This window comes from Sciurus carolinensis, chromosome 6 (assembly GCF_902686445.1).
Source record: "Sciurus carolinensis chromosome 6, mSciCar1.2, whole genome shotgun sequence".
NCBI classification, from domain to species: domain Eukaryota; kingdom Metazoa; phylum Chordata; class Mammalia; order Rodentia; family Sciuridae; genus Sciurus; species Sciurus carolinensis.
This window is the reverse complement of record NC_062218.1, coordinates 136,410,867-136,438,333: the sequence shown is the minus strand read 5'-3', so window position 1 is coordinate 136,438,333 and position 27,467 is coordinate 136,410,867. Positions and strand designations below refer to the sequence as shown.

Sequence of the window (27,467 nt, the reverse complement as noted above, 5' to 3'; positions counted from 1 at the left end):
AAAAAGGAGTTTTAGTTCTGCAGTTGGGACAGGACAGTTATCTGCTGATCAACAACAAATACCCATGTTCCATGTGAGTTGGATAACTTACCAATCCATTCTCAGATTTTGTTTTCAAATCGAGTTTTATTAAGCCAAAGCCTAAAGAAAGAAGAAAACCATGAACAGATTAAGTAACTAAGCCGAGGACAGCGTCTCACTCACAGCTGTTTGGAAATCCTTTCTAAAAGGAAGAACACTGAGACAGACCCTGAAGGCTGAGGGTCCCAGCCCCTGCTGCTGGTGGCCTCCATGGAGCTCAGCAGTCATGGAAGAGCAGCAGATAGAAGAAGTCCACCTGGGCTCCCAGTGAGGCCTGAGAGGAAGGTGCCTGCAGCTGGCAGAGACAGTCATCAGGGCCTTGTGGGCACCACAGGCTATATTTAGAAGCCGCGCTCCACTGCAGCAGCATCCAGGGCTGCTCCTTGCTTGCAAGAGAAAATGACAATATCCACTTGTTAGCAGCAATCCAAAAGCTGCCCCTACTGAGTGCGCAACCAAAGCTGCTTCACTAACCATAGGAAGCTGATTTCTTTTCCCAGACATAGAAGTTCTAAAGAGTTGACCAACCCAGGTCTCCCACACCATTAAGGGCAAAACTGCAAACATGCCAGTTAGGTTCATAGCTGAGAGGCCCCTGCCTCCCAGCAGCACTTACCATAGCCCTTGGTGAAGACATCCCTGGCAGATTTGCCAAGATCAGCATATGTGGGAGGCACAGCCATCTTCTGCTACAATAAAAGAACCACCAGAATAAATACATTGGTAATTATGGAAATTAGTTTACCATCAATAAAAATTATTAGACAATTAACAACCAATAAAAATTATGCACCACTAAGAGTTCCAGGCATCATATACTCCCAAGAAGTGGGAGAGGAAGCATGTGTTGTCTTGTCCTTCACTTTGGGGCCACAGTTGAGATATTCAGTAGATTTTTGTTGACCAGGGATCAGTCTCTTCTGGGTATCCCCAGGATGGAGCACAGGCCCAGAACATAGTGGGAGTCAGTAAATTTTTGCTGAATGAATTATCTATCAAAGATACAGTCCCATGAGTTAGGTCTTTTACTGGATTGCAGGACTCTTGCCAATAAAACATATCATCTTACAAAATGTCAGTTGCTAGGACATTAAATGCACTGGGTAAAAATCAGAGTTTTTTATGGTGACATTTCTACAGGGTTCTGATTTTATTCAACCAATAAATATTATTGAGTACCTACTATGTGCCAGAATGGGCCCTACTCTACACAAAACTTTTTTTTTTCTCCAGTACTGGGGATTGAACCCAGGGCTTTGAGAATGCGAGGCAAGTGCTCTACCACTGAGTTATATTCCCAGCCCTTAGGGGACTCCACTTTTAGAGTGTCATATTCCTCATAGAGAATAAAATAAGATCTAACTAGTTAGGCAATCTCTCATATGAAAAGAAATCCAACCACAATACAAAAAAAAAGTTTTAATTTAAACAAAACTTCATTGCACTCCAGCAAGACTTTATTTTAAAACCAACTATCCAAGTACAACTTGGGGGACTGGGGATGGAGTTCAATGGCAGAGTACCTGCTCAGCATGTATGAGGCCCCAGGGTTGATCCCCAGCACCAATTAAATAAAAAGATAGTACTATTTGGATTGTTATATATCACAAAGTCAGTCAACAAATATTTATCGAAGACACTGATGTTCAAGGAAAAATAATAACTCAGTCTTTGCCTGAAAGACAATACTACATCCCTGGAAGGCTCTGCTTTAACAAGCTATGTACACAGAACTAAAATTCTAATCCAAGATAGTGCATACTGTGTGTCTGTCCAGGAAGAAAGGGGGTCATGAGTAAGACACACCATCTCCCACACCTTCTCCATCCCCAGAATCATTACAGAATATTAGTCTCAATTAACCAGATGACAGTTACTTTCATTTTTAAAATGCATTATACCTAACTTATCAAACTGAATCTGCATATGCCGCATCTGAAATCACATTTAATATGTATGCAATTACTCAAATAAACACATTCATGGCATGTTCCTGGGGAGCAGAAGCCCCCTGAGGAGAGGTTCAAATGACCCCAGGGGAACAATATCACCACTAGAAGCTGCATTCCTGACCAAAGCCTTCACTTCAGAGACACTGCCAAGAGCCCACTGAAACTCTGGGTACACTGCAAAAAAAAAAAAAAAGAGTCTCTAAACCTGCACAATGTTAAATCACGAAATTATGGTCCAGGCCCTATTTTACTTTTTTCAGATGCTTTGCTAATTTTGTCCCAGCTCACTTATGTGTCAAAGCAGAGAAGAGCAGTGAGCTGTTTACTCTGTCCTATTTTTGTTGCTGCTGTTGTTATTTCTTGCACATGAGCAGGCTACCCTGGGCAGGTCAGCCCACATCAGGGTCAGAGCACAGAGAAGATGGGAGGAGATCCAGTTCAGGCTGCCCCCACTGGCTCTTTCAGCCTAGGAATCCCCTCCTTCCACTTGTTCTTTCCTCCCAAACTAACTCTGCAGGGATATCAACCCCAGGGTCACACAAGGAACCACCTACCAAGTCCTACCAAGAACATACCATCTGCCTAATGGCAGAGGGCCTTAGTACAGATAAGCCTGACCCCTCCTAGGAGAAGCCAACACAAAACAGCCCTAGAGGGGCTGGGGAGATAGCTCAGTCAGTAGAGTGCTTGCCTTGTAAGCACAAGGCCCTGGGTTCAATCCCCAGCACCCCAAAAAAAAAAAAAAAAAAACAGCCCTAGATTGAAAGCTAAGGTAATATAGCCCCAAGAAGACTTTCAGACATCTTGGCAAAGGACCCAGAACATTCTCCATCCCTGCCAGGGTTAACAAGCCAGTGGACAGGGCACCTCTGTCTGGTGTTATCCCTCTGTGGATGGGCCTGGGGAAGAAGAGGAGTGTCTAGTGGCAGTACCTTTAAATCACCCCAAGTACCTCAACAGTCAGGGTCCTCCCCCTACTCTTCCCCAGCCCCACAGGAAAGACCCTCCAGGACCTGCCTCCCAGACACAGTCACCTTTGACACTGGACTGGTCTCTCCCTCAGGGAAAGAAGCAGAACTCTCATCCCTTAATGCTCCCCAAATGCTCTCTCTCATCACTTAATCCCCAAAACCCAACAGGCAATGCCACCTGTCAAAAAAAAAAAAAAAAACCACTCCACCCACAGCAAACATCAGCCTACAAGCCTGAGGTTTCTAAGGAGATTACCATCCAAGGATAAGGGGTCGGGATGGCAGAGATTGGAAGAGGGGCCCTTAAGAGCTCAAATAAAGCCAGCTTTCCCAGAGCTGTGGAGTCCCTTCCTTAAAGTCCCACAACCCTTCCTTTATTTGAAACCAGCGGCATGTAAGTGAAGTTGCCAGTTAACTAAAACAACCGGAAGTGCCAACACTCCATGTCAACCATTCTGGATGCCAGCTTTCTCACGAGTGTGTCACGTCCCTTCCCCATCTGCTTAAACATAAAAAATGGAGCATAACCACCCCCATTCTGTGCCCTCAGGCAGATGTGCTCCATGCTCAGGGAGGGGTGCCCATGCTCTGGCACGCTCCCCAGCACAGCACCTTGCAGGAAGGACTGCTAGCTGAGCAGAGTCAAACCCACTCCTGGATCTGAGAACAAAAAGATGGCTTGCCCCTTCGCTATCCCCATCGGCCCCATTGCTGTGAAGCTGTAGCTTTCCTTCCACCTTTTTGTGCACCCACTCGCCCTCCTTTGCTTCATTTATTTGACAGGATTAAGGAAAGGCCTGAGATGGACAGCCTTGCCTCTCCCTGAGCTCAGTTTTCTTACAACTATGAAGAAAACACCCATTTTTATACAATTCTCAGAACCCACTTCAAAGACAGTTTTATGATAGAAATAAGGATCTGTATTGTTTCTTCAGGCCAGGCCTGGAGGGAGGAGAAGGGAGCATTCAGCTTTCTCACTTAACCCTACAAGTGTGCTGACTTTGAGGTTGAACCTTGGCCCTGGCCCCTCCCCACCTTTCCCACCCAGACCTACTCCCAGTTGCTGTCTGTGCAGTTTGCTAATGCACTGCTCTCTCTGCATGCATAGCTCTCTCTGCATGCACAGCTGTCTTTGCAGCATCTGCCCCACGTGCCTCCAGAAGCCCAGCCTCTAGAGGCCAAGCAGGAATCAGGGCAGTCTTGACGTGGGCCACACAGCCAGTCCTGCACAGACAGAAACAGAAGACAGCCTGGGGAAGACAGGACCACAGTCCTCTGCCTGCAGAGGGGCTTCTGGACAGACCTGAGAGCTTCAGGCCCATGATGAGCAGGAAACAGAGGGATGAACAGGGCAGTCACTGATAACTTTGAGAAGGACCAGCAAATCACACCAGAGACAGTAGCCCTGGTTCCCCTCCACAGCCTGCCAGCCTGCCTACCCAACCCTTCCCTGGCTGACCTTGAACAAATTATGCAAGCTCTACTCCAGCTAAGGAATGTAAATCCAGCCATACTGGAAGCACAAGAGGGGAGGGATAGTATATCACCCAGCATAACACACTTACATAACCTCCATCTTGGGGGGACACATCCTCCCTGACTCATCAGCTGCATGTCAGTGACAGTTCTGCTCATCGTGCACCCACCTCCCCACACTAACTCCCCAAACACACCTTTGAATTCAAAGTACCTCAAAGTCCATCATGCATAAATTTACCCAAACTGTAGAAAAAGCTAGAAGTAAGTGATCCCAAGGTCTGGCACAAGATAGGTATTAAGAATTACGTTCAATGAGTAAATGAGCAATGAACATCTAAATATGCCAGGCCCAAGCACACACCTGTAGTCCCAGCTACTTGGGAGGCTGAGGCAGGAGGACTTCATGAGCCTAGAAGTTAGAGGTCAGCCTGGGCAACAAAGCAAGACCTTGACTCAAAAATATTTTTTAAAAAAATTTTAAAAAGCATTGTAAGAATGGTAGGGGTAGAAACTTAGTATCTAACAAGTGGGAGTAGAGAGATTACAATGTAACCAGGAAATAGGAGCTCCCTGTTCAGGGCAGCTCCAACGTCCTGAGTAGAGAGAGGGAGAGACTGGACTAGCACCCCTCACACACCTGCCCTAATCCTGGCCTAACGAGGGCTGAACTGGAGGTGAGAAGACCCAGTGCCTTCAGAAGTAAGAACCAGCCACTTCTGGTCTCAAAACCGAGCATGGTCCACATGGGGCCACATGGGGCCACTACAGAGTGATGACACATCTGTTTGGAAATCTCATTTAAGCAGCAATTGGCAAAACTGTAAGTGATGATACTCAGTGTTGGTGAAGATGTGGAAGTCACTCCTGTTCACAATGAGTGTGAATACTACAGGTACACTTTTTTTGAAGGGCAATTGCTAAGCAATTAACCCACCATTAACCCTAGTGGCAATTCGACTCCTAGGAACCCACCCAAAGTAGTATCCAATGCATATACATTACCTGTAATGCAAAACCCAGAAGCAACCTAAATGTCCATCAACGGGGAAACAAAAGAACAAAATTCATTTTAGCAAGTTTGTACTTGCTAAAATAAGAACCACCATGATCACTGAAAATAATGAGGTGGACTTATTTGTTCTGACAGTCATCTATGACACAACTGAATGAAAAAAGTCACAAAATTTCTAATTCCTCATAATGAGAGGAAAACCTTTTTACGTACATATCTGTACGTTCATGAATTTGTGAATGGTGGGAATGCATGTGGAAAGATACAGGCCACCTACAAACTGCGGCTGCATTGGAGTTGCTTCTAGAGAGGGAAGATGGTTTGGGGATGGTGTGGAGTTCAAAAAGGATTTTCATTATTCTACTTCATTATTTAAATTGTTTGTATACATTGATAATTTTAAAAGCCAACCATGGTCCAACAGGTGTTGCAAGTAGAGATGCCAGAAGAAAAATTTTGTAGACAGTGTCCATACTGAGAACATATTCTAACCATACTGAGAAGGGAGGGTTATCAGAAGAAGTCTACAGGGGCAGAGTCCACTCCAAGGTGACCATGAATGGCTTGGCCACTCTGCCCAAATGGCAGCAGTAGGGCAAAGCTCCTGTATGCATGAGAATCCCCCAGGACAAGCAGGCAGCAACCCTCCGTATTCCTACCCCCAGCCTCTGGCTGTCCACAGGTAGGATGGTCCCAGATGCCACCAAGAAGAACAGGCTCACTCCCTGCACCAAGCACCTCTTAGAACCCCTACCTTGACCTATGCTCATTTCTCAGCAGAAGGATTCAGACAGGTGACCTTTGGTGCCCTCAGAGAGCCAACAATGACTGCAGTGGTTGAAGCAGGGAGTGGGGTGGCTGTCAGTCCCCATAACCCAGTCAGGAATTCTGGGAGGGAAAACTTCTTGAACACAGGTAACACCCCAGGGGGTTAAGACACCACTTCCAAAGACAAAGGGGTGACAGGGTTAGGACTCACAGACCAGGAGCTACCCTGCCATGGCATTTCCCAGCCTACCCAGGTGACCACAGGGCACAGCGACTACAGAAGGGCTGAGCCTGGCAGTGAATGCTCAGGTCCACACCCCTGTCAGGTACCCTGCACCCTGCCCACATCTTTGTTAATGAATGCCTTCATTAAACTCTTACTGGCTATGTGACTTTGGACAAGCCACTTACGCTCACAGGATCTCATGTTGCTCATCTATAAAATGGGGGCTGACAATGGAGTCTACTGAAGGGAAGTGTTGCAAGGAATAAATGAACAGAACATTTAGGAGTATCTGGCACAAGGAGAACACTCAGTGGTAGTAGCAATATAATCTATCACACTGCCCCCCAGATACACGTTCCTCCCTCCCATCCTGCTCTGTGCCCAGAGCTGATCATTATGGGCTGTTAGTAATGGGTTTATGGTTGAGTTCCACAAATGTGAGGCATGTGCAGAAGACGGGAGTTCAGCAGAGAGTATGATCTGGTACTTGTCCCCCACGTTCCCTCCCCTCCAGGCCTCAGGTGGACAGCAGCTGCTTTCTTCTACCCAAAACCCGAGCTGCTGACAGGGAGCTTCCTCCAAGCTCCAGCTCTCTCCCGGTTTCCCCAACTGCCCCCTCCCACTGAAAGCCTCAGGTTGTTAACAGAGAGGGGTGCCCCCCTTTGGGGCTACCTCCACCCTGCCCACCTATCTGCACGTGATGCCCTCACTAAACTCTCAGATCACTACACAGAAGTGTGCATCTGATGCCTGCTAAGACACCGAGCAACACAGCGCTCGAAATGAACGTCATCATCCCAGGAATGCCCTCAGGAAGAAAGAACTGTGGAAAAGACTTTGGCCATGCCAGGGCACAAAGCCTATAGAAGGGGCATTAGACCAAATGGGGCTGGATTAGAGCAACAACACTTTGCTCCAACCCTGGGGACCAGGAAAAACAACTTCCCAGCACAAGGTAAGCCCAGAGGCCACTCTGAAGGTCAGCCTGTGGTGGGGGCAGATCATACTCAGGAGCCTCCCTCCAACCCCCACATACAGTACTTTCTCTCCAGGAAGAGGCAGCCCAGGGGGCAGTCCCTGCTTCCAGATGCTGGCAAAGCCAAGGCTCTGTGCTCTGGTAGCAGGTTTGTGTTCGCAAAGCAGCTGCCCTCCCCCTCCCCCTTCCACAACAGTCGCAGAGGGCAGCCCAGCTTTCCAGGCGTTGCTTCTATTTTAAAACACGCTGGAAGCTAGGCCATCACCAGCAGTTTGGCCTTCCCTGAGACACAGGAGAATGTAGCTAACTCGGGGGTGGCTGCCTACCTGCCCACCCATCAAGGGAAGAAGGCCTGGCTGGCAGCCAACACAGCAGGGTCCAGGGTTGAGGGTCCAGGCACACCAGGTGCTCCTGTCTGACTTCACGCACCTCACTTCTCTGAAGCTTTGCTGCCTGGCTTGGCCCACTGGGATTACACAGACTGCGTTTGGGACAGGTAGCCTCAGGTGTCAAAAAGACGAGTTCTGGGCTCAAAAAGAGTGAGTTCTGGGCTGGGAGATAGCTCAGTTGGTGGAGTGCTTGCCTTGCATGCATAAGGCCCTGGGTTCAATCCTCAGCACCACAAAAAGAAAAAAAAAAGACCTGAGTTCTGATCCTATTCCACTACTTTCTAGGCCTGGGCAAGTCACCACCTCTGTGCACCTCACTCTTCTCTGTGCACCTCATTCCTCTTCAGCTCTAACAAGAGGAAAGAGCACCTGGCTCAGCATCACTGAGAAATACATTAGTTTGTTAATATAAAGCACTCACTACCATAGCTCATCCACATTAAGCATGCAACAAATACAGCAAGTGTTTTATTACAAGTTACATTTTGTAAATTTCTCATAATAATGGCTGCTGAGCATGTTGCCAAAAAGTCACCCTGAACCTCAGGGTCCAGAGTTCTCCCTGTCCATAAAGAGGCATTGTTTAGCTGAATACTGTCTGGCCAGGTCCTGGAAGAAAGCCTCCCACCTCATCCCAGGGAACACTGACCCGTCTAATAGACACCAGCACCACTGTCCTGACCACTGGAGTCATGCACAAGCTCACTCTGATTGCTGTGAAAGAATAATGTCTCCCATCCAAACAGCAATTTCTACTTTTCAAAAGGCGTTCATGTCTGTTAGCTTCTTGAAATGCCCCCTGGAGCAGTGACTGCAGTGTGAGAACACCAGATGGACTACCAAGGTGGGCCCAAATCACCCTGCCCACCTATGTGACACTTATCTCTGTGCCCAAGTTTCCTGACCAATGAAATGGAAACAACAGAACCTCTCTCCAGGGCTTGTAAGGAGGTGGACTCAATGTCACAGAATATAAATCCAGCCCCCAAGAAAGCACTGAGCAGACTCTAAACAAAGAAAGTGATGATGACAATCATGCTTTTGCAGCAGAGAAAATGAGGCACAAGAAAATGATTCAGCCTGTACTAGACTCTATGGCTTATTTTGGACCAGTGTTGCAAGCCCAGGCTGCTCTCTGGGTCTCTTTCCAGTCCAGTTGTGGGTAAAGAGCATAGATTCCCCTTCCCTCTACCCACTGTGAATAAGTAGTAAAATAAAGAAATGTGCCCAGCTGAAACTCTTCCTGCTCTTTCTTGGTAGATCCCACAGGAGGTTGGCGGATCCCAAAACCAAAGACTACAGATCCTTGGAGACTACAGACCCTTAGAGCACCCTGAGAGGCTACCTCCTGGCTTGGGCCAGTTCTCAGCCACACATGTGCCTCTCAGTCACTACCACCAAAAACATCACACTACAAGAAATTCTATCATGGGCAAAGTGAATGTCAGTGCCTCAGAAGCATCTTGCTGGCAAAAGGGGGATGACACCCCTTAACACCACCAGCCTGGAGTTCAGAGTCCACGTGTGCTTAGTATCCAGCAGGGCCTGAGGCTCAAAGCACCTCCTAACTGTATAGTCCCCCTTAGTCCCAGCTTTCTGTGCTACCAGTAGCCCCAGCCTATAGCCCAACTCTAGCAGAAATAAAACAAAAGTAATCAATTGTGAGCAGTCAGACCTCTGGGCCAGCCATGTTACTCTGGACAAGTTAGACAGAAGACATCAACCCACCCACAATCAGGAAGGAAGGGGTACCAGGACCATAGCCTTGGCTAGAACCCCATTCACCCATGTTACCCTACCTTCAAGCCCAAAAACATCAGTTCACCAAATTTCCCATGGGACTTGGGAAGTCACAGAATGAAGGACAAGTGTTTAAAGCAGTTATTTCAAATCAGAAAAGTTTTGCCTCCCACAAAATGCTCTAGGGCTGTATATACCACTATAGTTCTTCAAAAATTTGTGACTCTCTGTGAGTCAAGACTATTTTCTGTGAGTGCCATGTCTGTGTTCATCAGAAGGATGTCCAGGATCAAGGGACCATGGCCTGGGTCTTCAGCCCCTACATAGGCCTGTTCAATCATTCCAAGAATACTTAATGTCACCTACTATATGCCATGTGCTAGAATAGTAAAGCCAACTCTGCCAATGAAGGTGGATACAAAGAGTGCATTTACTACCACAGACCCTCTGACGAACCTGCCTACGCCAGGTGGCCTAAAACTGACTCTCTAGGAACTGTCAGTCCAGAGCTAGGATGGAGAGAAAGAAGGTTGGGCCTGGGTAGTTTGTCCTGGCCTTTGCAACAGCAGAATATTAGGCAAAAGAGGAGCACTTTCTCCCATCTCCCCTGGTGAAGGAAAGCTAGTCAAGGGAACTTCAGGTGAGACAGGCCTATGTTAAAACCTGTCTGTTCCTGCATTCAAGTCCTACACATGCAAACTTACTGCTCCAGTCTGACCTTGTCATTTGTAAACTGAATAGAATTTTTCATGAACTATCCTGAAAGTTAATACCTGTATACGAATTCCTGATAATAACGCAGCAATGTTTAAAATAACAGAAGCTACATTTATTGAATCCCTTTTAGAACACCACATGGAGCAAAATGGTCTGCAGGGGAGGGGCTACATCGTCTTCAAAAGTCTCAAGGGTAAATGTCAAGGTTTCTATGGAGGCCTTGTGCACACTAGGCACAGTTCTGAAGTCATTCACTCATTTTATTCTTCCCCAGGACCCAGGGAAGGAGAGGTACAATTGCTCCCATTCTACAGATGACAAAACTGAGGTTTGGTATCTTCCCAGCTCTATGACCTTGGACAAATCACTAGGGTGGTGGGCCTCAAATCTGAAGTCAGGCTCAGACTAGTTTTCCTAAACGCACAGTAGCATTTGCTGAATGAATGAGCCACCGAAACAGGAATTCCTTCTAAGGATAAGGAGGCCACATAGCTTCCCGGAGGGTCTCCTTTTCCGAGGCCAAACCTCCTGCCCTGGCCCGAGTCCTGGCCTCTGAGGCCTAAGTCGACTCTCCGTTCCGCCCGGGAAAGCGCTGGCAAGCGCTGGAGGTGCTGGGCGCCAGCTCCTCCGGGCGTGGGCCGACCAGAGCGTGTAGGGCCGGGGTCCCCGGAACACCGACGTCACAGGAGTTGATCCCTGCGGCGGCAGCTTGACCCACATAGGCCCGGGGTTCTGGACTAACAAGCGTGGGAGTCGGGAGGGTCCCCACCGGACCGACGCTGACACGATTGAGGGCCAGAGGGCGCAGGCCGAGGAAGGTCACCTAGACCCGCGGCCGGCCGGGCCTCCACGCGGTGGCTCATGCCCTTCCGTCCGCAAGTCCGGCTGGCCTCTTGCCCCCAGTCGCTCGTGCTTCTGGACTCTCGTCCTCCAATTCCCCAGTCAGGACCATCTCGGGGTCCACCCGCCAAGACTTCTCTGCCTGCGGCTGAGCAGCCAGACCCGCGCCAGCCGTCCCCGCTCTCTTCCCCGGACCGGGTTCCTAGGCCCTTCGCCCTCGCCCGCTCCTCCCGCCATCGCCTCCCTCTCAGCTCCCCAGGAGCCCAGCCCGCGACCCGGGGCACAGGCAGAGCCCAGGCCCTTTTCCGCTGAGCCTACCTCGGAGACGGTGGCGGCAGGATCTGCGGGAGCGGTGGCGGATACGGCCCGGGATGCGCCGCAGGGGAACCGAGCTGAGCGAGCAGCGGGGCCGAGGGCGGGGCCGAAAGGACAGCGGCGGCGCGGACCCGCCCCCGCCCTGCGCGCCCCGCCGGGCGAGCTCCGCCCTAGGCCACGCCCCGGGCAGCGCCCTAGTGGGGCCTGGGTCCCTTCCCTCCCGCAAACCGCGCTCTTACCCTTCTGGTTCGCTATGTGCCCGCAGCAAACGCGCGAGCCCGTAAGCCTGTGCCGGCGCGCGTAAGGGCCTGCGTGCGCCCGGGCACCGGGCGACCGAGAAGCGTGAGACTGACGTGCACGCGGTGTGTGCGTGCGCAGGGACACGCGGGTCACTGCCGGAACCTCGGGCCGGGTGGAAGCTTTTGGGAAGGGGAGGGGGATCTTCCGGTTAGCTAAGCGGTGCCCTGGAGGTCCAGGCGCTGTAGAGCCTCGGTGGTGCCTCCTGTTCGTCCTTGGAGCTGGAGACCCCCCCTCGCCAGAATTGAGGGGGCAGCTGGCTCTGGATCAGGGCCGCACCTGAGTGGACGAGGTGTCCCCGATGCTCCGGTAGCAAAGTCCGCGCGAGTGATAAATCAGGCTCTGAGCCTCTAAGGTCAGTCCCGCGGCCAGCCAGAACACTGGGCCCCCGAGGCGGTGCCGTATTGAGCTGGGCGGCCACTGTTGCTCTGCGCTCCAGGCTCTGGACACAATGTTTCCAGCGCCTCATACCCGCCCGCGCGCTTCAGCTTGTAAATCGCGAAGGAAACACCCCAGTGCGCCGAGTTTGCTCTGCAAATTACTGTCCCTCACTGTGCGATAAGGTCATGCCTGTTCCTCACGCCAGCAGGGAGCCTCTCAGGAACCCCTGTCCAGCTAGTACCTGCCCTCCTGTGTAGAGTGAATGATCACTTTCTCCCTGCTAGGCCTGAGCCGGTGGCCTGGTTCGTCACTCTTGTGTCCCCATTGTCCTGCGCCAGACCCACCTGAAGCAGGCTTAGAGGATTAATGAATTCTAGGATGAATGAAGATTCTGCACACCCTTGGCCTTGGACCAACGACGCACTTAAGGCCCCGTGAAGGAAATGCCAGGTTGCAGAATCAGGACACTAGCTCACAGCCAGTAGTGACTAAAGTAGTAGGCAGCTGGGACATTGGCATGGACAATCAGGATAGGCTTCTATATGGAAGCAGCAGATGAAATGGGAAAGTGACTACTAGTGTTAAGGACTTGGGATGTGGCTCAGTGGTAGCGCGTCCCTGGACTCAATCCCCAGTTATGGGATGGGGGAATGGTGCTCCAGTGGGTCAAGATGCTGAGAAAAGGGAACTAATTAGGGGGAAGCGCAAGGCCCTGGAGGAGGGGGAAATGTATGCTCAGAATACAACTGAGCGTATGTAACTGAGCATATGAGGAAAGGCCATTTCAAATTGGCTGTAGCAAGTGGAGCCCTAGGTTTGATCCCTAGCACCCCAAGAAATTATTTAATCAATAACAGATCCTAGGGAGCAAAAAATAAATAGATGGTTTGCATACCAGGCCCATGAGTTGCCCCTTCTCTGACTGGGGACTTCCTGCTTCCCAATCTGGGGGTGTCTACTGCAATACACAAAGGCCCAGCCGCTCCCAGAGACTGGCAGGCAAGGAAAGCTGCTGAGTCACCCAAGAGTGCAGTAAAGCAAGAGTTTGGGAGGATAGGACCTGAGGGAGGAAGCTCAGGACTAGGAAGAGGAGGCCCCACCCCTGCCACAGCCACCACCACCACCACCACCAACAGTGCTAACCAGTTGTGAGGCTGGGAGAACCGTCCTTCCCGCCCTTCCAGCATCACCTCAAACCTGTCTTAAGATCCCTCAACCTGGAGGGCTCCCCTGGCTTCCCCTAATCTCAGCTGCTGTGGGTGCTATTTTGAGATTAGTCACCGGATGCTCTCTGACACACTTCAGCTGTATGACCCTGGGAAAACCTCTGACCTGTCAGAACCTCAACTTCAGAGTGCTGGTATAATTTTAAAATGGGACAGCTTAAGACCAAGCACTCAATAAACACTGAAGGAAATCAACCAGGGCCCCCAAGGGGGCCTGGAAGTCCTTGGGATGGAATCTAATCAAACTAGAACATGATTCAGGGACTCCTCCCCTCACAGCCCTGAGCCAGAGAAGCTTGCAGGCAGCATTTTATACCAGATTTGCCACCACCACACCCTCAGCCCCACCTCCACTCAGTTTGCCACAGCTGATTGGGCTGGGAGTGGCATGCGACCCACTCTGGGCCAATCAGGTCCTCACTTGAAAATTCGAACTAAGAAACCCGAAGTGAGGGGGTAGGGAAAGTCCTGAAACCTCAAGTCCCTCAGGCAGTTCTGGATCGGGTAGCCCTGTTAGCCTTGAAAAAGCTGAGGAGAGCATTGCACAGAACAGAGAAAGAAGCAGCTGCAGGCGAGAGGAAGGTGGCTCTGGGGCCCTGTTTCCTGAATGGCCCTGTTCTTCCTGCGCTTGGGTTTAATAACGCAGCTTCAACTTGACCCAGCTGCAATGAATTCTTGAGGAGGACTCTTGGGTGGCCGTGAGTGGGAGAAGTATGTTTGTGGGCACAGGTCAGTCCTGCCCGCAGTTTTTTGTTTTGTTTTGTTGGGGGGGAGGGGGCTGTTGATCCTAATTCACCTTCCCTGTCCACAAACTTTGATGGAGCTGATTCCAGGGCCAGTGACCATGTGGCAGGGCACAGCTCCACACTGCCCTAGCTACAGGGAGAAACCAGTGCAACTGGATGAGAGTTCCTGGGGCTAATGAAATAAAGATTTTCCTTAAAAATAGAACCAGCCCTTAAAAGAGGTAGAATTCAGATCATATGCATATCCTGCTCCTAGATCTAGCCATGTCTGAGTCCTGCTCTTTCCAGCTCTCTGAACCCCTTTCGCCTTATCTAGTTTAGATTGGGTTTTCTTACAGATCCTAACCTCCCTTCAAATAGAACAATGTACAATATTCAGAACAGAATAGATTTTTCCTTGCTGGGAGTGGGGGGGTAAATCAGGGAATTCCGTTTGTTTGTAGCAATACTAGGATTGAACCTAGAGGCACCTGACAACTGAGCCACATCCCCAGCCCTTTTTATTTTCTATTTTGAGATAGGGTCTTGCTAAGTATCTTAGAGCCTTGCTAAATTGTTTATGCTGCCTTTGAACCTGTGATCCTCCTGTCTCTGCCTCCTCTGTTGCTGGGATTACAGGCTTGGGCCACCACTGCCAGCCATAATCTGCTTTTTAAAAAGGAAAATATTTAGCTTGTAAACAGCATCAATTATTTGTCATGCTGAATTGTCATGAAATCTAACCTCTTTAACTATTTTCCAGTGAACTCTTCAGACTTCAGATTAAGTAGGGGAGTCAGGATTTGTGGTTCCCACATTGGAACCTAACATTGATCACCCAGGGAAGGAAGGATCCACCAGCCTTCCAGATTCTGCATGACATGGAAAGTAGTCATCCATGGAAAAAAACAGGACACTATGCCAAGACAAGTACAATAAAATATGCATGTATAGGCCCTGTGGTGCATACCTATAATCCCAGCATCTCAGGAGGCTGGAGGAGGAGGATCTCAACTTCAAGGCTAACCTCAGCAACCTGACAAGACCCTGTAAAAAAAATTTTTTTTTTCTTAATTTTTTAAAGGGCTTGGGGTGGAGCTCAGTTGGTAGAGTGCTTTCCTAGCCTGCACAAGGTCCTGGGTTCAATACCCAAAACAGTGGGGAAAATAAAATTTATTTTTTTCTTGCATATCTAAAAACATGAAGCATCTTAAATCTAAAAAAGTTCTAATATCATATCCATGTTTTTAAAGAGTTTTATACATATGCACACAGAGAAATATTAAGAAATACATTTTGTATTAATGAAATAGTTACAAGATTGTAATTAAGTCATGTTTTATGAGATTGTGAAAGGTTTGGGCTCTTTATATTTTTCAAATATTCTTATTAAATATTTATTATTTAGAAAAGAAGAACTTTTATTTTTAAGAAAGTCAAATGGGGTTCTTCAGGAGAGGCTGGGTAAATGGATCGTATCCTTCTGGAAGGCAGCAAGGCAGTACGTAATAAGAATCATAAACCTATTCTCTTCTGACCTGCTGCTGGGAATCTACACTAAGGCAATAATCCTAAATACGGGGAATGTCAGCTGCAGAAAATGCAGGGCAGCAGGGTGAACAGTCTGGTTTCCAGCTTGAGCAATCTGATATATAGCGCACTCATGCAGCCTTGAGGAAAGATAGTTACAAAGACTTCCTGTGGGGAAATCTTTCTGTTACAATGTTAATGGAAAGGGGTGAAAAACCAAACCTGTATATATGTAGCATTCATCTCCACGAGTTTGCAGATAAGTAAACATCCTTGAAAAGATTGCTACCAACAAGGCCATAAAGAAAAGTCATAAAGATGCCTGTCACCTCCCACAGTTACCCCCCCACCGGCTTTTATGTTTGCGTGTTGCAAAAACCCGCTAGATCTACCATCTCAACTATTTTAAGCATGCAATTCAGTATTGTTAGCTATAGGCCCAATGGTACAGTGCAGATCTTTAGATCTTCAGGACTTATTTATCCTGCATAACTGAAGCTTTGTGCCCTTTAACCTGTATCTTCCTATTTTCTTTTGCCTGAACCCCCTCCACCCGCCACCCTACCCTCACCTCCCCACCCCCCATTCCCTCCTAGAAACCATCATTCCACTTACTCTCTGCTTTTATGACTATGACATTTTTTTTTAAGTCTGGGTCTCACTCTGTTGACCAAGGCTGACCTCAAATTTGTGATTCTCCTGCCTCAACTTCCTGAGCAGCTGGAATTACAGGTGTGGGCACCAGCAGCTGAGTATGACTATTTTAGATTTTGTGTTTAAGTGGGATCATACAGGTGTTGAAGATATTGACAAAGGAGATTATCTTGGATTATCCAGGGGGGGTGTCCAATGTGATCACAAAGTTCCTCGTGAGAGTCAGGTGTGGATGCCTATGGTCCCAACTGCTTGTGAGACTGAGGCAGGGAACCAGGGGTTTGAGGGCAGACTGGACAACATAGTGAGACCTCATCTCTCAAAAATAAATAAATAAAAATTTAAAAGAAGGTGGGTGTGGTGACACATGCCTGTAATCTTAATAGCTCAGGAGGCTGAGGCAAGAGGATGGTGAGTTCAAGGCCAGTCTCAGCCATTTATCGAGGCCCTGTCTCCAAATACAATATTAAAAAGGACTGAAGAGGTAGCTCAGCGGTTACACCCTGGGTTCAGTCCCTAGTACCAAAATATTTAATTTAATTTAAAAGGGTCCTCATCAGGCTCAGTGGGGCACTCCTATAATCTCAGCCTCAGGAAACTGAGGCAGGAGGATCACAGATTCAAAACCAGCCTCAATAACTCAGCAAAGGCCCTCAGCAATTTAGTGAGACCATCTCAAATTTTTTTAAAAAAATTTTAAAAAGGGCTGGGAATGTGACTTGGTGGTTAAACACCCTGGTTCAATCCCTGGTATAGTTAGCCATGAACAGGCAGGTAGATGGACAAAGAAAGATGGGTATCAGGCATACACACCAAGAAAAAATCCAAGAATCACAAACTGAAACTGTGGGGAACCTTATCTAAATAAGCAAGCATTTGGGAATGAGATCTGCAATGCCTAACCTTCCCCAAGTTGTAGAGGAAGTAAAATCCCTTGAGGGAATTATTTTAAGTGCTGGGGACCCTAACTAAAACAGATAAGTATCAGAGAAGTGGGGTCTGGTACCTCAAGATACCCCTTCCAGCTACAGCTAATTATAAACCCCTCCAGGGGCACTATGGTTACCAGAAAAAAATGGCATGCCTGTCTCTTGCAACCAACCCTCCCTTATTACCAAAACTATGTCACAACCACCCAGTCAACCAGAGTATCGAGACCCTCACAAAGAAAGCTTGCTGAGAGCTATCCCAAGGGAAATAAACAATTAAGGAGGGACAGGGAAACTGAGGCAAGAACAGGGGACTCAGTTTCCTTAAAAACTCCAGCCCTGTGAGCACCACACCCTCCTCTCTTCCAGGTAGTCCCAGGATGTACATCACCCTCACTTATGCTATGAAACTTTTCCTTACTACTCTGTTTTGCTCAAATTCTTTCCAGCAGAGTCACAAGAACTGGCACCCAAGGATCACAGTGCCTGCCCCAACTCAATCCAGGAGACCCCAGCCCAATAACAGTACCAAAAACAAATAAATAAAAATTTAAAAATAAGAAAGGATCCTTATAAGAGGGTCAGAGTGAGCAAAGGCAACATAATGTCAGAAACAGAAGTAAGAGGGAGAGGAAGAGAGAGCACATCTTGGAAGATGCTACACTGATAACTTTGAAGACAAAGAAGGGGCCATGAGCCAAGGAAAGCAAGAAGCCTCTAGAAGTTGAAATAGACAAGGCAATGTGTTCTCCTTGAGAGCCCCCCAGAAGGATTTGACCTGGCAGCCTCTTGACTTTAGCCCAGTGAGACTTTGGTGAGTTTTGGACTTCTGGCCTCCAGAACTATAAAATAATAAATGTGAGTTGTTTGAAACCACTAAGTCTATGTTAGTTTGTTATAATAACAATAGGAAATGAATACACAAACCTCTGGGAGACAATTCTGTAAAAGATTCATTAAAACGATACTGTGATCTGAATTCTTACCCCCCCCCCTCCAGATTCACATATGGAAGTCTATAAAATTATGGTTTTAGGAGGGGGAGCCTGTGGGAGGTGATTACATCACATGGATGGAACCCTCATAAAAGTACTTCCACCTCATAAAGACAGTTATAAATGCTTTCTGTGAGCCAGAAAGCTCCTGACCAGACACCAAATCCATGGCACCTTGACCTTGGACTTCCAGTCTCCAGAACTTTTGCTTAGGATCCATCCAGTCTATAACATTTTGTTATTGCAGCCTGCATGCACTAAGACATCCTTCTTTTATTTTCTCTACTTTCCAACTTTTAAAAAATGTGGTAAATATATTAAAATCAAGCAATTATGAAAAGAGGCAGAGACTTCCTGCATAAAACTAGCTGAGATTTGGAGTGAATGCATACATTCCAATTATTAGGTGGCAAACCCAAGCCTCCATGCACAGCTCTGGTAGCTGTGCAGTCCTCAGAGATAGGTGTGGATGTGATTAAGTAGACTGACAGGGACTGGGTTTCTACCAGAGATTCTGAGCTGAGAAGGTTTCCCCTTTGCTAAACAAGTTCTGGTTCCTGAGAAAGAATGAATTTTAAAAAAGGAAACTTCAACTAGGATCCCATTGTATTGCAAAAGATGTGGAATCCTTTCTCCAGGTGCCACCAATGAATAGAACTTACGGTTTATCCCAAAGACAAAGATGGACCTGCCTTTCCCCCCTTGACTTGTATTCATTGCAACTTGAAGAATTCCACAATTTCGGGCACCAAGGCCTCTATAAACTGGCATTACATTGTTTTTCGTTATTTAAAATATGAACAAGGTCAGATGTAGTTAAAATAGCCAGTGTCTCAGTGACAGCCTGGTGTTATTACTCAGGGGTGCTGGCTTTCAGGCATTGACTGCTCCAGTCTGCCATGTATGCTTGTACAGTTTACACACTGCGCCAACACAGATAACAGGTGTGTGAAGCTGAGGTCCATGCACAGTTCATAAAGCCTTGGGTCCTGAGAAAACTGTCAGCCACAAGGAGGGGGCTATTATTCTTGTTTCACAATCTACATAGAGACAACTGTTGGCAGAAAAGACCCTGGTGCCCCTTTGCCAGGGACAACCATTGTTGCCTTTTCATACTCTGGGAAGCTTAAATGGCACCTTTGAAAAGGTACCACAAAATCAAAGGCAGGTCATTTTTTTTCCCCTCCATCAGTCCTATTTGCTTCCTAGCACACAGCACAGTTTCTAAGGATTTAATTGTTTAGTGACTCTTCATTATCTGATTTCCACACTAGAAAGAAATGTGTGGGGCTGTGATTTGTCCACCCTCATGTCCTCCCCACAGTGCCCATCACAGGACCCATGTTCAGTACATGGTGAGTCAATGAGGAAGACCCTCAGTTGACTGGGAGCTGCTCGCCACCCCTCTCGATGCGTTGCAGTCCTTGGGGGACGGCTGGGAATCGTGCCCAGTGAGTTGTCTGTTCTTAAAGAACAGACTCACAGCCTTGAGTGGCTGCCTATGCAATAAAAAACTTAACCTTGCCAAGGAGAGTTCTGGCCTTCACCCTCAGCTTCTGGAAGGTCATCTGAGTTCTTGCAGTGTCATGCTAGATAGGAGAATCTTTATCTAAGGCAGGAGCTGGCCACACCCCGACAGCTAACAATGTGATTTAGAGTGGGAATTGTCCACACCAGATAAACCAACAATGTGATTTAGGGTGCAGGCTTTGAGTCTGACATGGTCCGGTGGACCTTGGAAGGACTCCAAACTGATCTAAGCCAAATGGACGTTGACTGTGAAGTCCCCATTACAAACTCCAGGTGTCAAGGCTCAGGGAGGCTTCCCTGGTTGGCCCACATTGTTGCTGGGAGAGGTGAACACCAACTGTGACCACTGGGGAGAGGCCAAGTGGCAACTCTGTCTGGTAACCTCCTAGCCTCCACCTGTGCCCATCCTCCCTCGGCTGATTGGATTGCATCCTTTCCCTGGAACAAACCCTAACATCAGGTCAACGGATCTCAGTGAGTTCTTTGCATCCTTCTGGTAAATTATCAAGTAGGAGGGTGGCCTCAAGGACCCTCAAATGTATACTGATGTCACCACCTGGATGGCCTTAAGGACTGTTCCCTAACCTGGCCATTGGTGTCGGTACTGTAAGAGATCCCACGGAAACCATGCCAGACACAGGGAATCACATAAGGGAGATTATTAAGCAAACAGAGTGTCTCCCTGCAGGGTAAGAGAGAAAATGAGAGGAAAAGAGAAAGGAAAGAGAAAGGGTGTGCGCAAGAAAGAGTGGAAAAGCGAGGAGGAGAGAGAAAGCAAGTCAGGGAGAGAAAAGCAAGAGAAAAGATGGCGGGGTAGCTACCATGAAGCAGTTGAATTCTGTCGGGCTAACAGGGGACCAATAACAGAGAAGGATACTTGCAAGCTGACTGATGAACCAATAGCTAGCTAGGATGTTCACAGACTGACAGTAGTTGGGAGGCGGGGAAATGGCTGCAACAGAAAGGGCGAGGAGAGCAGCTTTGTACATTACAGGTACTGAGGGTGGTCTTGTGGACTGCACTTCCTCTAGGCTTGCAATGCCCCCAGCCATCACATGCATGCACACATGCACAAGCATGCTCTGATCATGGAGCTGTGGCTTCTGGCTTCTCTGTCACCTGCTCTGACTGAGACCCCACTGCCTACCAGTTCTTACTCCCCAAACTTCCTCCAGGAACTGGACAGCACTGGCTGCCTCACTGGCCCTCCCCAGGGCTCCCACCCCACCCCACGCCCATCTCGACTAAAGGGAAGGATTCTTATTTTTTAAGAGAGAGACCAGGTCTCACTCTGTTGCCCAGTCTGGTCCCAAAATCCTGGGTTCAAGCAATCCTCCTACCTCAACATCCCAAGTGCTGGGACTATGGGAAGGAAGAAGGAAGGAAGGAGGGAAGGAGGACCAGGCTAAAACCTTTTTCTGACATAGGCAGTGAAAGGTAGACAGCAAGTTAGCAGCCAAGTTGGCCACTGAGTCCCATGTGTCCCTGCCTTTGTCCCCACCCCTACTTGTCATGCTACCTAAGATCTACTCTGGCCTTTCATGCTGGAGGAAGAATGGCAGGGTTGGGTTGACCATCAGGATTTTCTCTGGAAACACTGTGGCTTACCTAAAACCCATCAGGCCCCTCCTTCCTCTTATGCCACAGTCTCCCCACCTGCCCAGGCTGAGAGGTTGAGCCCCAGACTCAGCCCTTCCTGCCAGAGGCTGCAGCCTCAGATGCCTCTGGAAGTTCAAAAGTTTCAGGTTTGAATCTAAATTTAGCAACCCTGCTGCCCTGAGGTTACAAAACAAGTTCTTCTATGACTCTTACATAAGAAGATTAGGCCTTTATTCCTCCCTCAGCCCCCCAGCTCCTCCCCACCCCTGGGGAAATTCCTGCTTCCCTTAACTATGCTCAAAGTTCTCCCTTGTCAAGGACCCCACCCCTTCTCTGTCAACCACAAGCCCCAAACACAAACTCCACCATCCCATACATAGTAAATCTAAAGTGGGAGAGAACCTGGTTTTGCTTCCTCCCTACCTGGTCTGGCTTTGGTATGATCCTGCCCAGCCAGGGGACTGGACCATATGACCTTGCCATAGCCTGCAAAGGTAAATAAATACTCTGGTTTTCCAGGGATTATAAAATAGGTTGCTTGTTCACAAAGCCTTCTGGGGAAAAAATTAAAACCAAGTTCTTAACAAACACTAAGTGTCCTAAAGGAAGTGCCAGCCAAAGAAAATCCAAATTTGGAACATAGAAATGGAAAGACAAGCCGGGCCCAGTGACGCACGCCTGTAATCCCAGTGACTCAGGAGGCTGAGGCAGGAGGATCACAAGCTCAAAGTCAGCCTCAGCAACTTTAGCAAGGTGCTCAGTAACTCAGTGAGACCCTGTCTCTAAATAAAATACAAAAAAGGGGCTGGACGTATGACCCAGTGGTTGAGTGTCCCCGAGTTCAATCCCTGGTACCAAAAAAAAAGAAGAAGGAAGAAGGAAGGAAGGTAGGAAGGAAGGAAGGAAGGAAGGAGAGAGGGAGGGAGGGAGGGAAGGAAGGAAGGAAGGAAGGAAGGAAGGAGAGAGGGAGGGAGGGAGAGAGGGAGGGAAGGAAGGAAGGAAGGAAGAGGGAGGGAAGGAGGGAAGGAAGTAGGGAAGGAGGGAGGCAAATGATTCTCAAAATGTGGTGTACCCAAGAGTGACCTGGAAGGCTGGGGACACCTGCAAGTTGTGAGAGTGTAACAGGGGTTCACTTGATGCTTTGACTATATCCCTTGTGGCTTTGAAACTTACGTGGATTTTTCTTTTTCCCAACCTTTCCCCTAACCTTCTCCCAGGTCTTCTCCTTCCTGATCTCTCCTCCCTCACCTCGTTTTTCTCTGAATCACTCTTTAAAAGCTCCTTGTTCCTGTTGATGAGCAGTATCACAGCCTCTGGGACAGGAGTCCCCTGTGTTTCTCCTTCGCTAGCAAAGCAATAAACTTCCTTTTTCTCAAAACCCTGTCCTCATTATTAGATAGCATCAGGGACAAGGACCAAGCTATCAACCACAAATTTGGCACCCCAGATGGGACCTGAGAGCAGTCCCCACTCCAGTTTTCTTGGGCAAGTCTGGTCTCTGAAGAATCCCACTTCCATGCTGAGGATACAAGGTGGCTGGTGAGTTTGTTGAGAACCAATCACTGGAGAAATTGGGAGACAGTGTGAGTTTGCCTCAAACTGAACCAGAGGAGCTGTTCCTGTGAGTAAAGGGAGGGACTGAGGGAGCGTCCCAGTAGCTGCTGAAGCTCTTTTAGCTTCAGCTCTTTTTGCTTTGGAGAACTCCCATCTTCTCTCCCTGAACAGCACAAGTTGCTCTACTTTGAGAAAAAGGAAAGTGAACTCAGGAAAGTCACAACACCCTTGGCCATTTGTTAAGTCTCCCAGGTGCACACCCAGACCCTTGATTCCATACACCTAGTTCCTCTTTGTGGGAACATCTGGTTCCTCTTTCTGGGGACATCTGTGGTGCCAGTGGTGTAGGAGTCACAGCTAAGCAGGACTCGAGAACCTAGGGATATGTACTCCTGATCTGTTCTAGGTTCTAGCTGTTTGTTGGCGCAGAGCTTGGGAATTCCCTCTGATTGTCTACTGCCCCTTCTAAGACATGGCCAGTACTGCATTGATTCTATAGGTAGTCTCTTGGGAAAGATGGCTGATCAATTTAAAGGTTCCCATCTATTGTCCATGGTTTGGGGGCTCCTCTCTGGTTGTCTCTTTCCATGTTTCTTTTTTATACAATCTCGCAATTGCAGTTGGTCTGTCAGAGGTAAAGTGAGTTGAAGAAAGGACCACCTATAAGTCTGTCTAAGATAATGTTTTACTGTAATGATCTGGCTCTTAAATAGTTCTCTAGATTATTGCACAATCTTGCAGTTGGAATTGGTCTGTCAAAGGTAATATAAGTAGGAGAAATTTGTATGTACAGGTCTATCTGTTTTAAAGGTTCCCATCTGTCAGCCCTGGTTTTGGTGATCCTCTCTTGTCTGGTTTTTTGTTGTTTCTGATGTTGTTGTTGTTGTTTTGTCTGTTGCTGACTTTTGAGACATGGGCCATGCTGCATTGATCTTACCGGTTGTCTCTTGAGCAGGGAGATCTTGGCTGCGTGGGCCACCTATAGGGATAAGCCTGTCTAAGAGAAAGAGAGTTTACTATAACACAATCTGGCCTTTAAATGATTTCTCTGGATTATTTATACAATCTTGATGAAATTTGTCTGTCAGGGGTAAAGTGCCTGAATGCACAGGCATTTATGCAGTTGCATGATAAGGGGTCTGAACCATCAGGAACTAAATTGAATGTACCAAAAGGCACTGCCCCTGGTGTGCAAGGCCCAGTGCTGGCACTCCCAGCACCTTTGCTCATCCTGGCCCCAGGCAGCCACAGATCATCTCACTGTCGGAAAGGATGCCAGCCCTAAACGGGGCGGGGGTGGGGGGGAATCCCAGAAAAGCTGCCTGGGCTGTAGAAAAATGGCCAAAGAGAACCTGGCCTCTGCCCTGCCTTCCAGCCCCTTTTGCCCCTGGTGGGTGGAGGCTGCTGGCCACAAAGGATGTGGCAGTAGGTTCCAGCATGTCAGGTTATGATGTGGGGATAGGAATAGTCTCCCCTTTTAAGATCAGACACGACACCCCATTTGGCCAGGGGATATTCGTCTTTGGGGCAAAGCAATTTGTGCTATAACACTATCCCATCAAACTAAATGCCTGGGGAGACTGGCAGAATAAATAACTGTACCCAGAAAAGAAAAAGACAGACATTAAGGCCAGCATGTGTTTGTAGGCAGCCTCTGCAAAGGGATCTTCAAAGGAGCACAAAGAAAAGGAGGGAAAGAGCCTCTTCCATTGCATATCAATATGCCTAGTATAAGAAAAAGGTCCAAAAGGAGCCTCTGGGTACAGTTGACAGTGGGGAACTCACTTAAAGTTGATGGCATTGTGATAATGATAATGGAGAGAAGTCAGGCTCAAAAATATTCTGTGCTCCAACCCCTTGAATGCAACCTGGGAGAAAAAAGATTAAGGCACAGTTTTTGTTTATGCTGGATTGTCCAATCCTCTCGTGGGATGAAATTTATTGCGTAAATTAAATGCACAGATAACATTAATAACGTCTGTTTCTGAATATGAATTTAAGAAAGGAAGGTCAGTATAGTGAAACAGACATTATTACCTCATGTACATATATAACTGCATGACTGATGTGATCCTACAACATGTACAATCAGAACAATGAGAAATTATACTCCGTTTTTGTATGATTTATCAAAATGCATGAATGCATTCTACTGTCTACATGTATAACTAATTAGAACAAATTTTAAAAATAATTAAAAAATAAAGAGTTCAAAACTAGAAAAGATAAAAGAAAGGTATAGGTATAGAAATATATTTTAGTACATAAAATTAGAAAGTAAAAGAAATGAGAAAGTGTTTTGTCTGGTAAAGGAATATACTTAGGCTAAAGTCCAAGATGAAAGACGGCAAGACTAAGGACATAAGGTTGTGAATGTTTAACTGAATCACAGAAGTTTGTGGAAGGTAAAACTCCAAAAGTTTGTGTTTGTGATTAAATTAGCTATAATTAGCACAGGCAGTTAAAGTTATTTGAACTTTAATGTACTAATATGAAGCAAAGTCTGAAACATGGATCTGCTTTTATTTATTGAGATAATTTTCTTGTATTTGTTAGGTTTTATTATTTGGGGAAACTAAGTCTTAAATGAAATAGGGTTTGTATCTATTTTAAGGTCTTAAATGATTACTTTGTAACTGGTTAAACAACTGTTATTTAGATTATAACAATATTATTGACACCCAAAGTATATGTATGCATCTGAGAACTATTTGTCTAAACCTAAGTGTTATGTGAAAGTTTACAAAATGAAAGTTTATGGGCAAGATAACCAATAATAACTCTCTTTTATACATTGTGTCTGACATAGAAGGGCCACACTGGCATTTGAAGACCCATCTTACATCTGTTTGTTTCAACTAAGTCAATTTCTGATCATTAACACTGTTTCCTAAATATGTAAGAGATTTAAGGCTATTCTTTGATTTTTGTTGACCCATGCAGACCTGTGATTGTTATTACTGTACACTCTGGATTCTAAATTGTACTTTAAAAATTAAACTCAGTTAATTGTAAAGCTGAAGAGAGCACTTGGCCAAGTTGGTGTTCTCTAAACTAAAATTATCTGTAGCAAAAGTCTTGAATTTGTATAGAAATAAAAAATTTGTACTTATTCGTGTCATTTGATGTTTAATAGCTGGATAAAGTAACCTGTTGTCAATAAGTTATGTATGCTATTTTGTGTTACTCTTCACACTGGAATTGGAATTTAAATGCATTTTGGAAGATAATAAGGAGATCCTGATCTGCTTAAAGGTATACTGTAAAACATGGAAACATTCTGCCACTTTTTCGACAAAAAGAAAGTTAAAATCTCTCAGCCTTTCTTTGATTCATTGTATTGTGTTATTTGTGAAGAGCCCCGCCTTATTTGAGATAAGGCTCTGCCTCCCACCTTACTCCATGTTAAAATGGCTCCAAAATAGGCTAGACTTCAACTCGTTTAAAGTTGTGTTAAAAAAAATTGATTTTTGTTGTAAAGATTACTGTGATATCAAACAGAATATAACATATAACTAAGTAAAGGTTCAAGATTATAAAAGTCATTTTTCTTGGTTCATAGATATTATGCAAACTGAATATGTTTTTGTTCTGTTAATTTCATTTTGTATTTTCCTTGTAAACTTTATAACTGTTGCCTGTTAGTGTTTTGTAGAGGTACTGCTTAAAAAAAAAAAAAAAAAAAAAAAAAAAGCCTGAGTTAATTTGAGATAATAAGCCATCACCTACAGGACAGATAGTATATAACTCTGACTTCCAGTACTAATACTAAAACCTATTGATACTGAAGTTATAACCTGTTACTCCCTCTTCAAGACTGGTGAAACTGTCTTGCTGGTGTTTATAACCAAAAACTTAGAGACCAAAGTCAAGGAAGTGAAAGGGCCAAGGAAAAAGCAGCCAACATTTTGGCCCTTGCCCTCTAAGATCAGCCAGGACTCAGAAAATGATGGGACCCCTCTCTGGACCCTGCAACTGTGCTGAGTCATCTGATCTGTTGATCAGGGAGAACAGGAGGATCCTAGAGAACAGGAAGCCAAACAGTGCACATTCTGCAAAAAGAAGGGTCATTGCAGATGGAAATGTTTCAGATGCTTCCAAGAGAAGCCACATATGGTCAGCCAGACCCCAACCCATCCTGGCAAGTGGCACCACTGAGAGGAAAACTAAAGGAGCCAGGAGACTTCGCCATGTCCCCAAGAGTGATCTTTGAGGAATCTCAGCTGACTCTTAAGAGTAGATAGGAACAAGGTCAGTTTTGACCAGCTTGGTCTTGAACACCTGGCAGAAGAGTATAGCTTGACCACTGTCCTACAAGGACATTTAAAAGAAAAAAAACAATGTTTTTTTTAATGTAACTTAAGATGTACACCTCTGTCAGCCCTACCAAAAGTAAAAGCCGGAGGCTGTAAAGGAAGGGTTCTTGTGTGAGAATGCCTAATAATAATGATCACAAGAGTTACAAATCTGTCCTGAGTTAATTTGTGTCTGAATTCATAGACCTACAAATCTTAACCTCCTACATTGATGAACTTGATCTGTTTTTCACTGATAAGATTATGAATTACTGTCCTCTTGGTT

At 46.7% G+C, this 27,467-nt stretch overlaps 1 protein-coding gene across 2 annotated transcripts in view; it reads right to left on the bottom strand.

The window, feature by feature from the left end:
* Vdac1 (voltage dependent anion channel 1) overlaps window positions 1-11,784 on the bottom strand; it is a 29,065-nt gene extending 17,281 nt beyond the window's left edge. Inside the window, exons 1-3 of one of the 2 annotated variants that reach the window (XM_047555718.1) lie at window positions 11,706-11,784; window positions 698-770; window positions 92-141 (exon numbers count right to left, since the gene is read on the bottom strand). In XM_047555718.1, the coding sequence (XP_047411674.1) occupies window positions 92-141; window positions 698-764 (117 nt within the window). In that variant the 5' untranslated portion in view covers window positions 765-770; window positions 11,706-11,784. Of the gene's footprint in view, window positions 1-91; window positions 142-697; window positions 771-11,469; window positions 11,616-11,705 lie in introns of those variants that run through there. The other variant, XM_047555719.1, reaches the window with a different exon arrangement.
* Window positions 11,785-27,467: the final 15,683 nt, after the last annotated feature.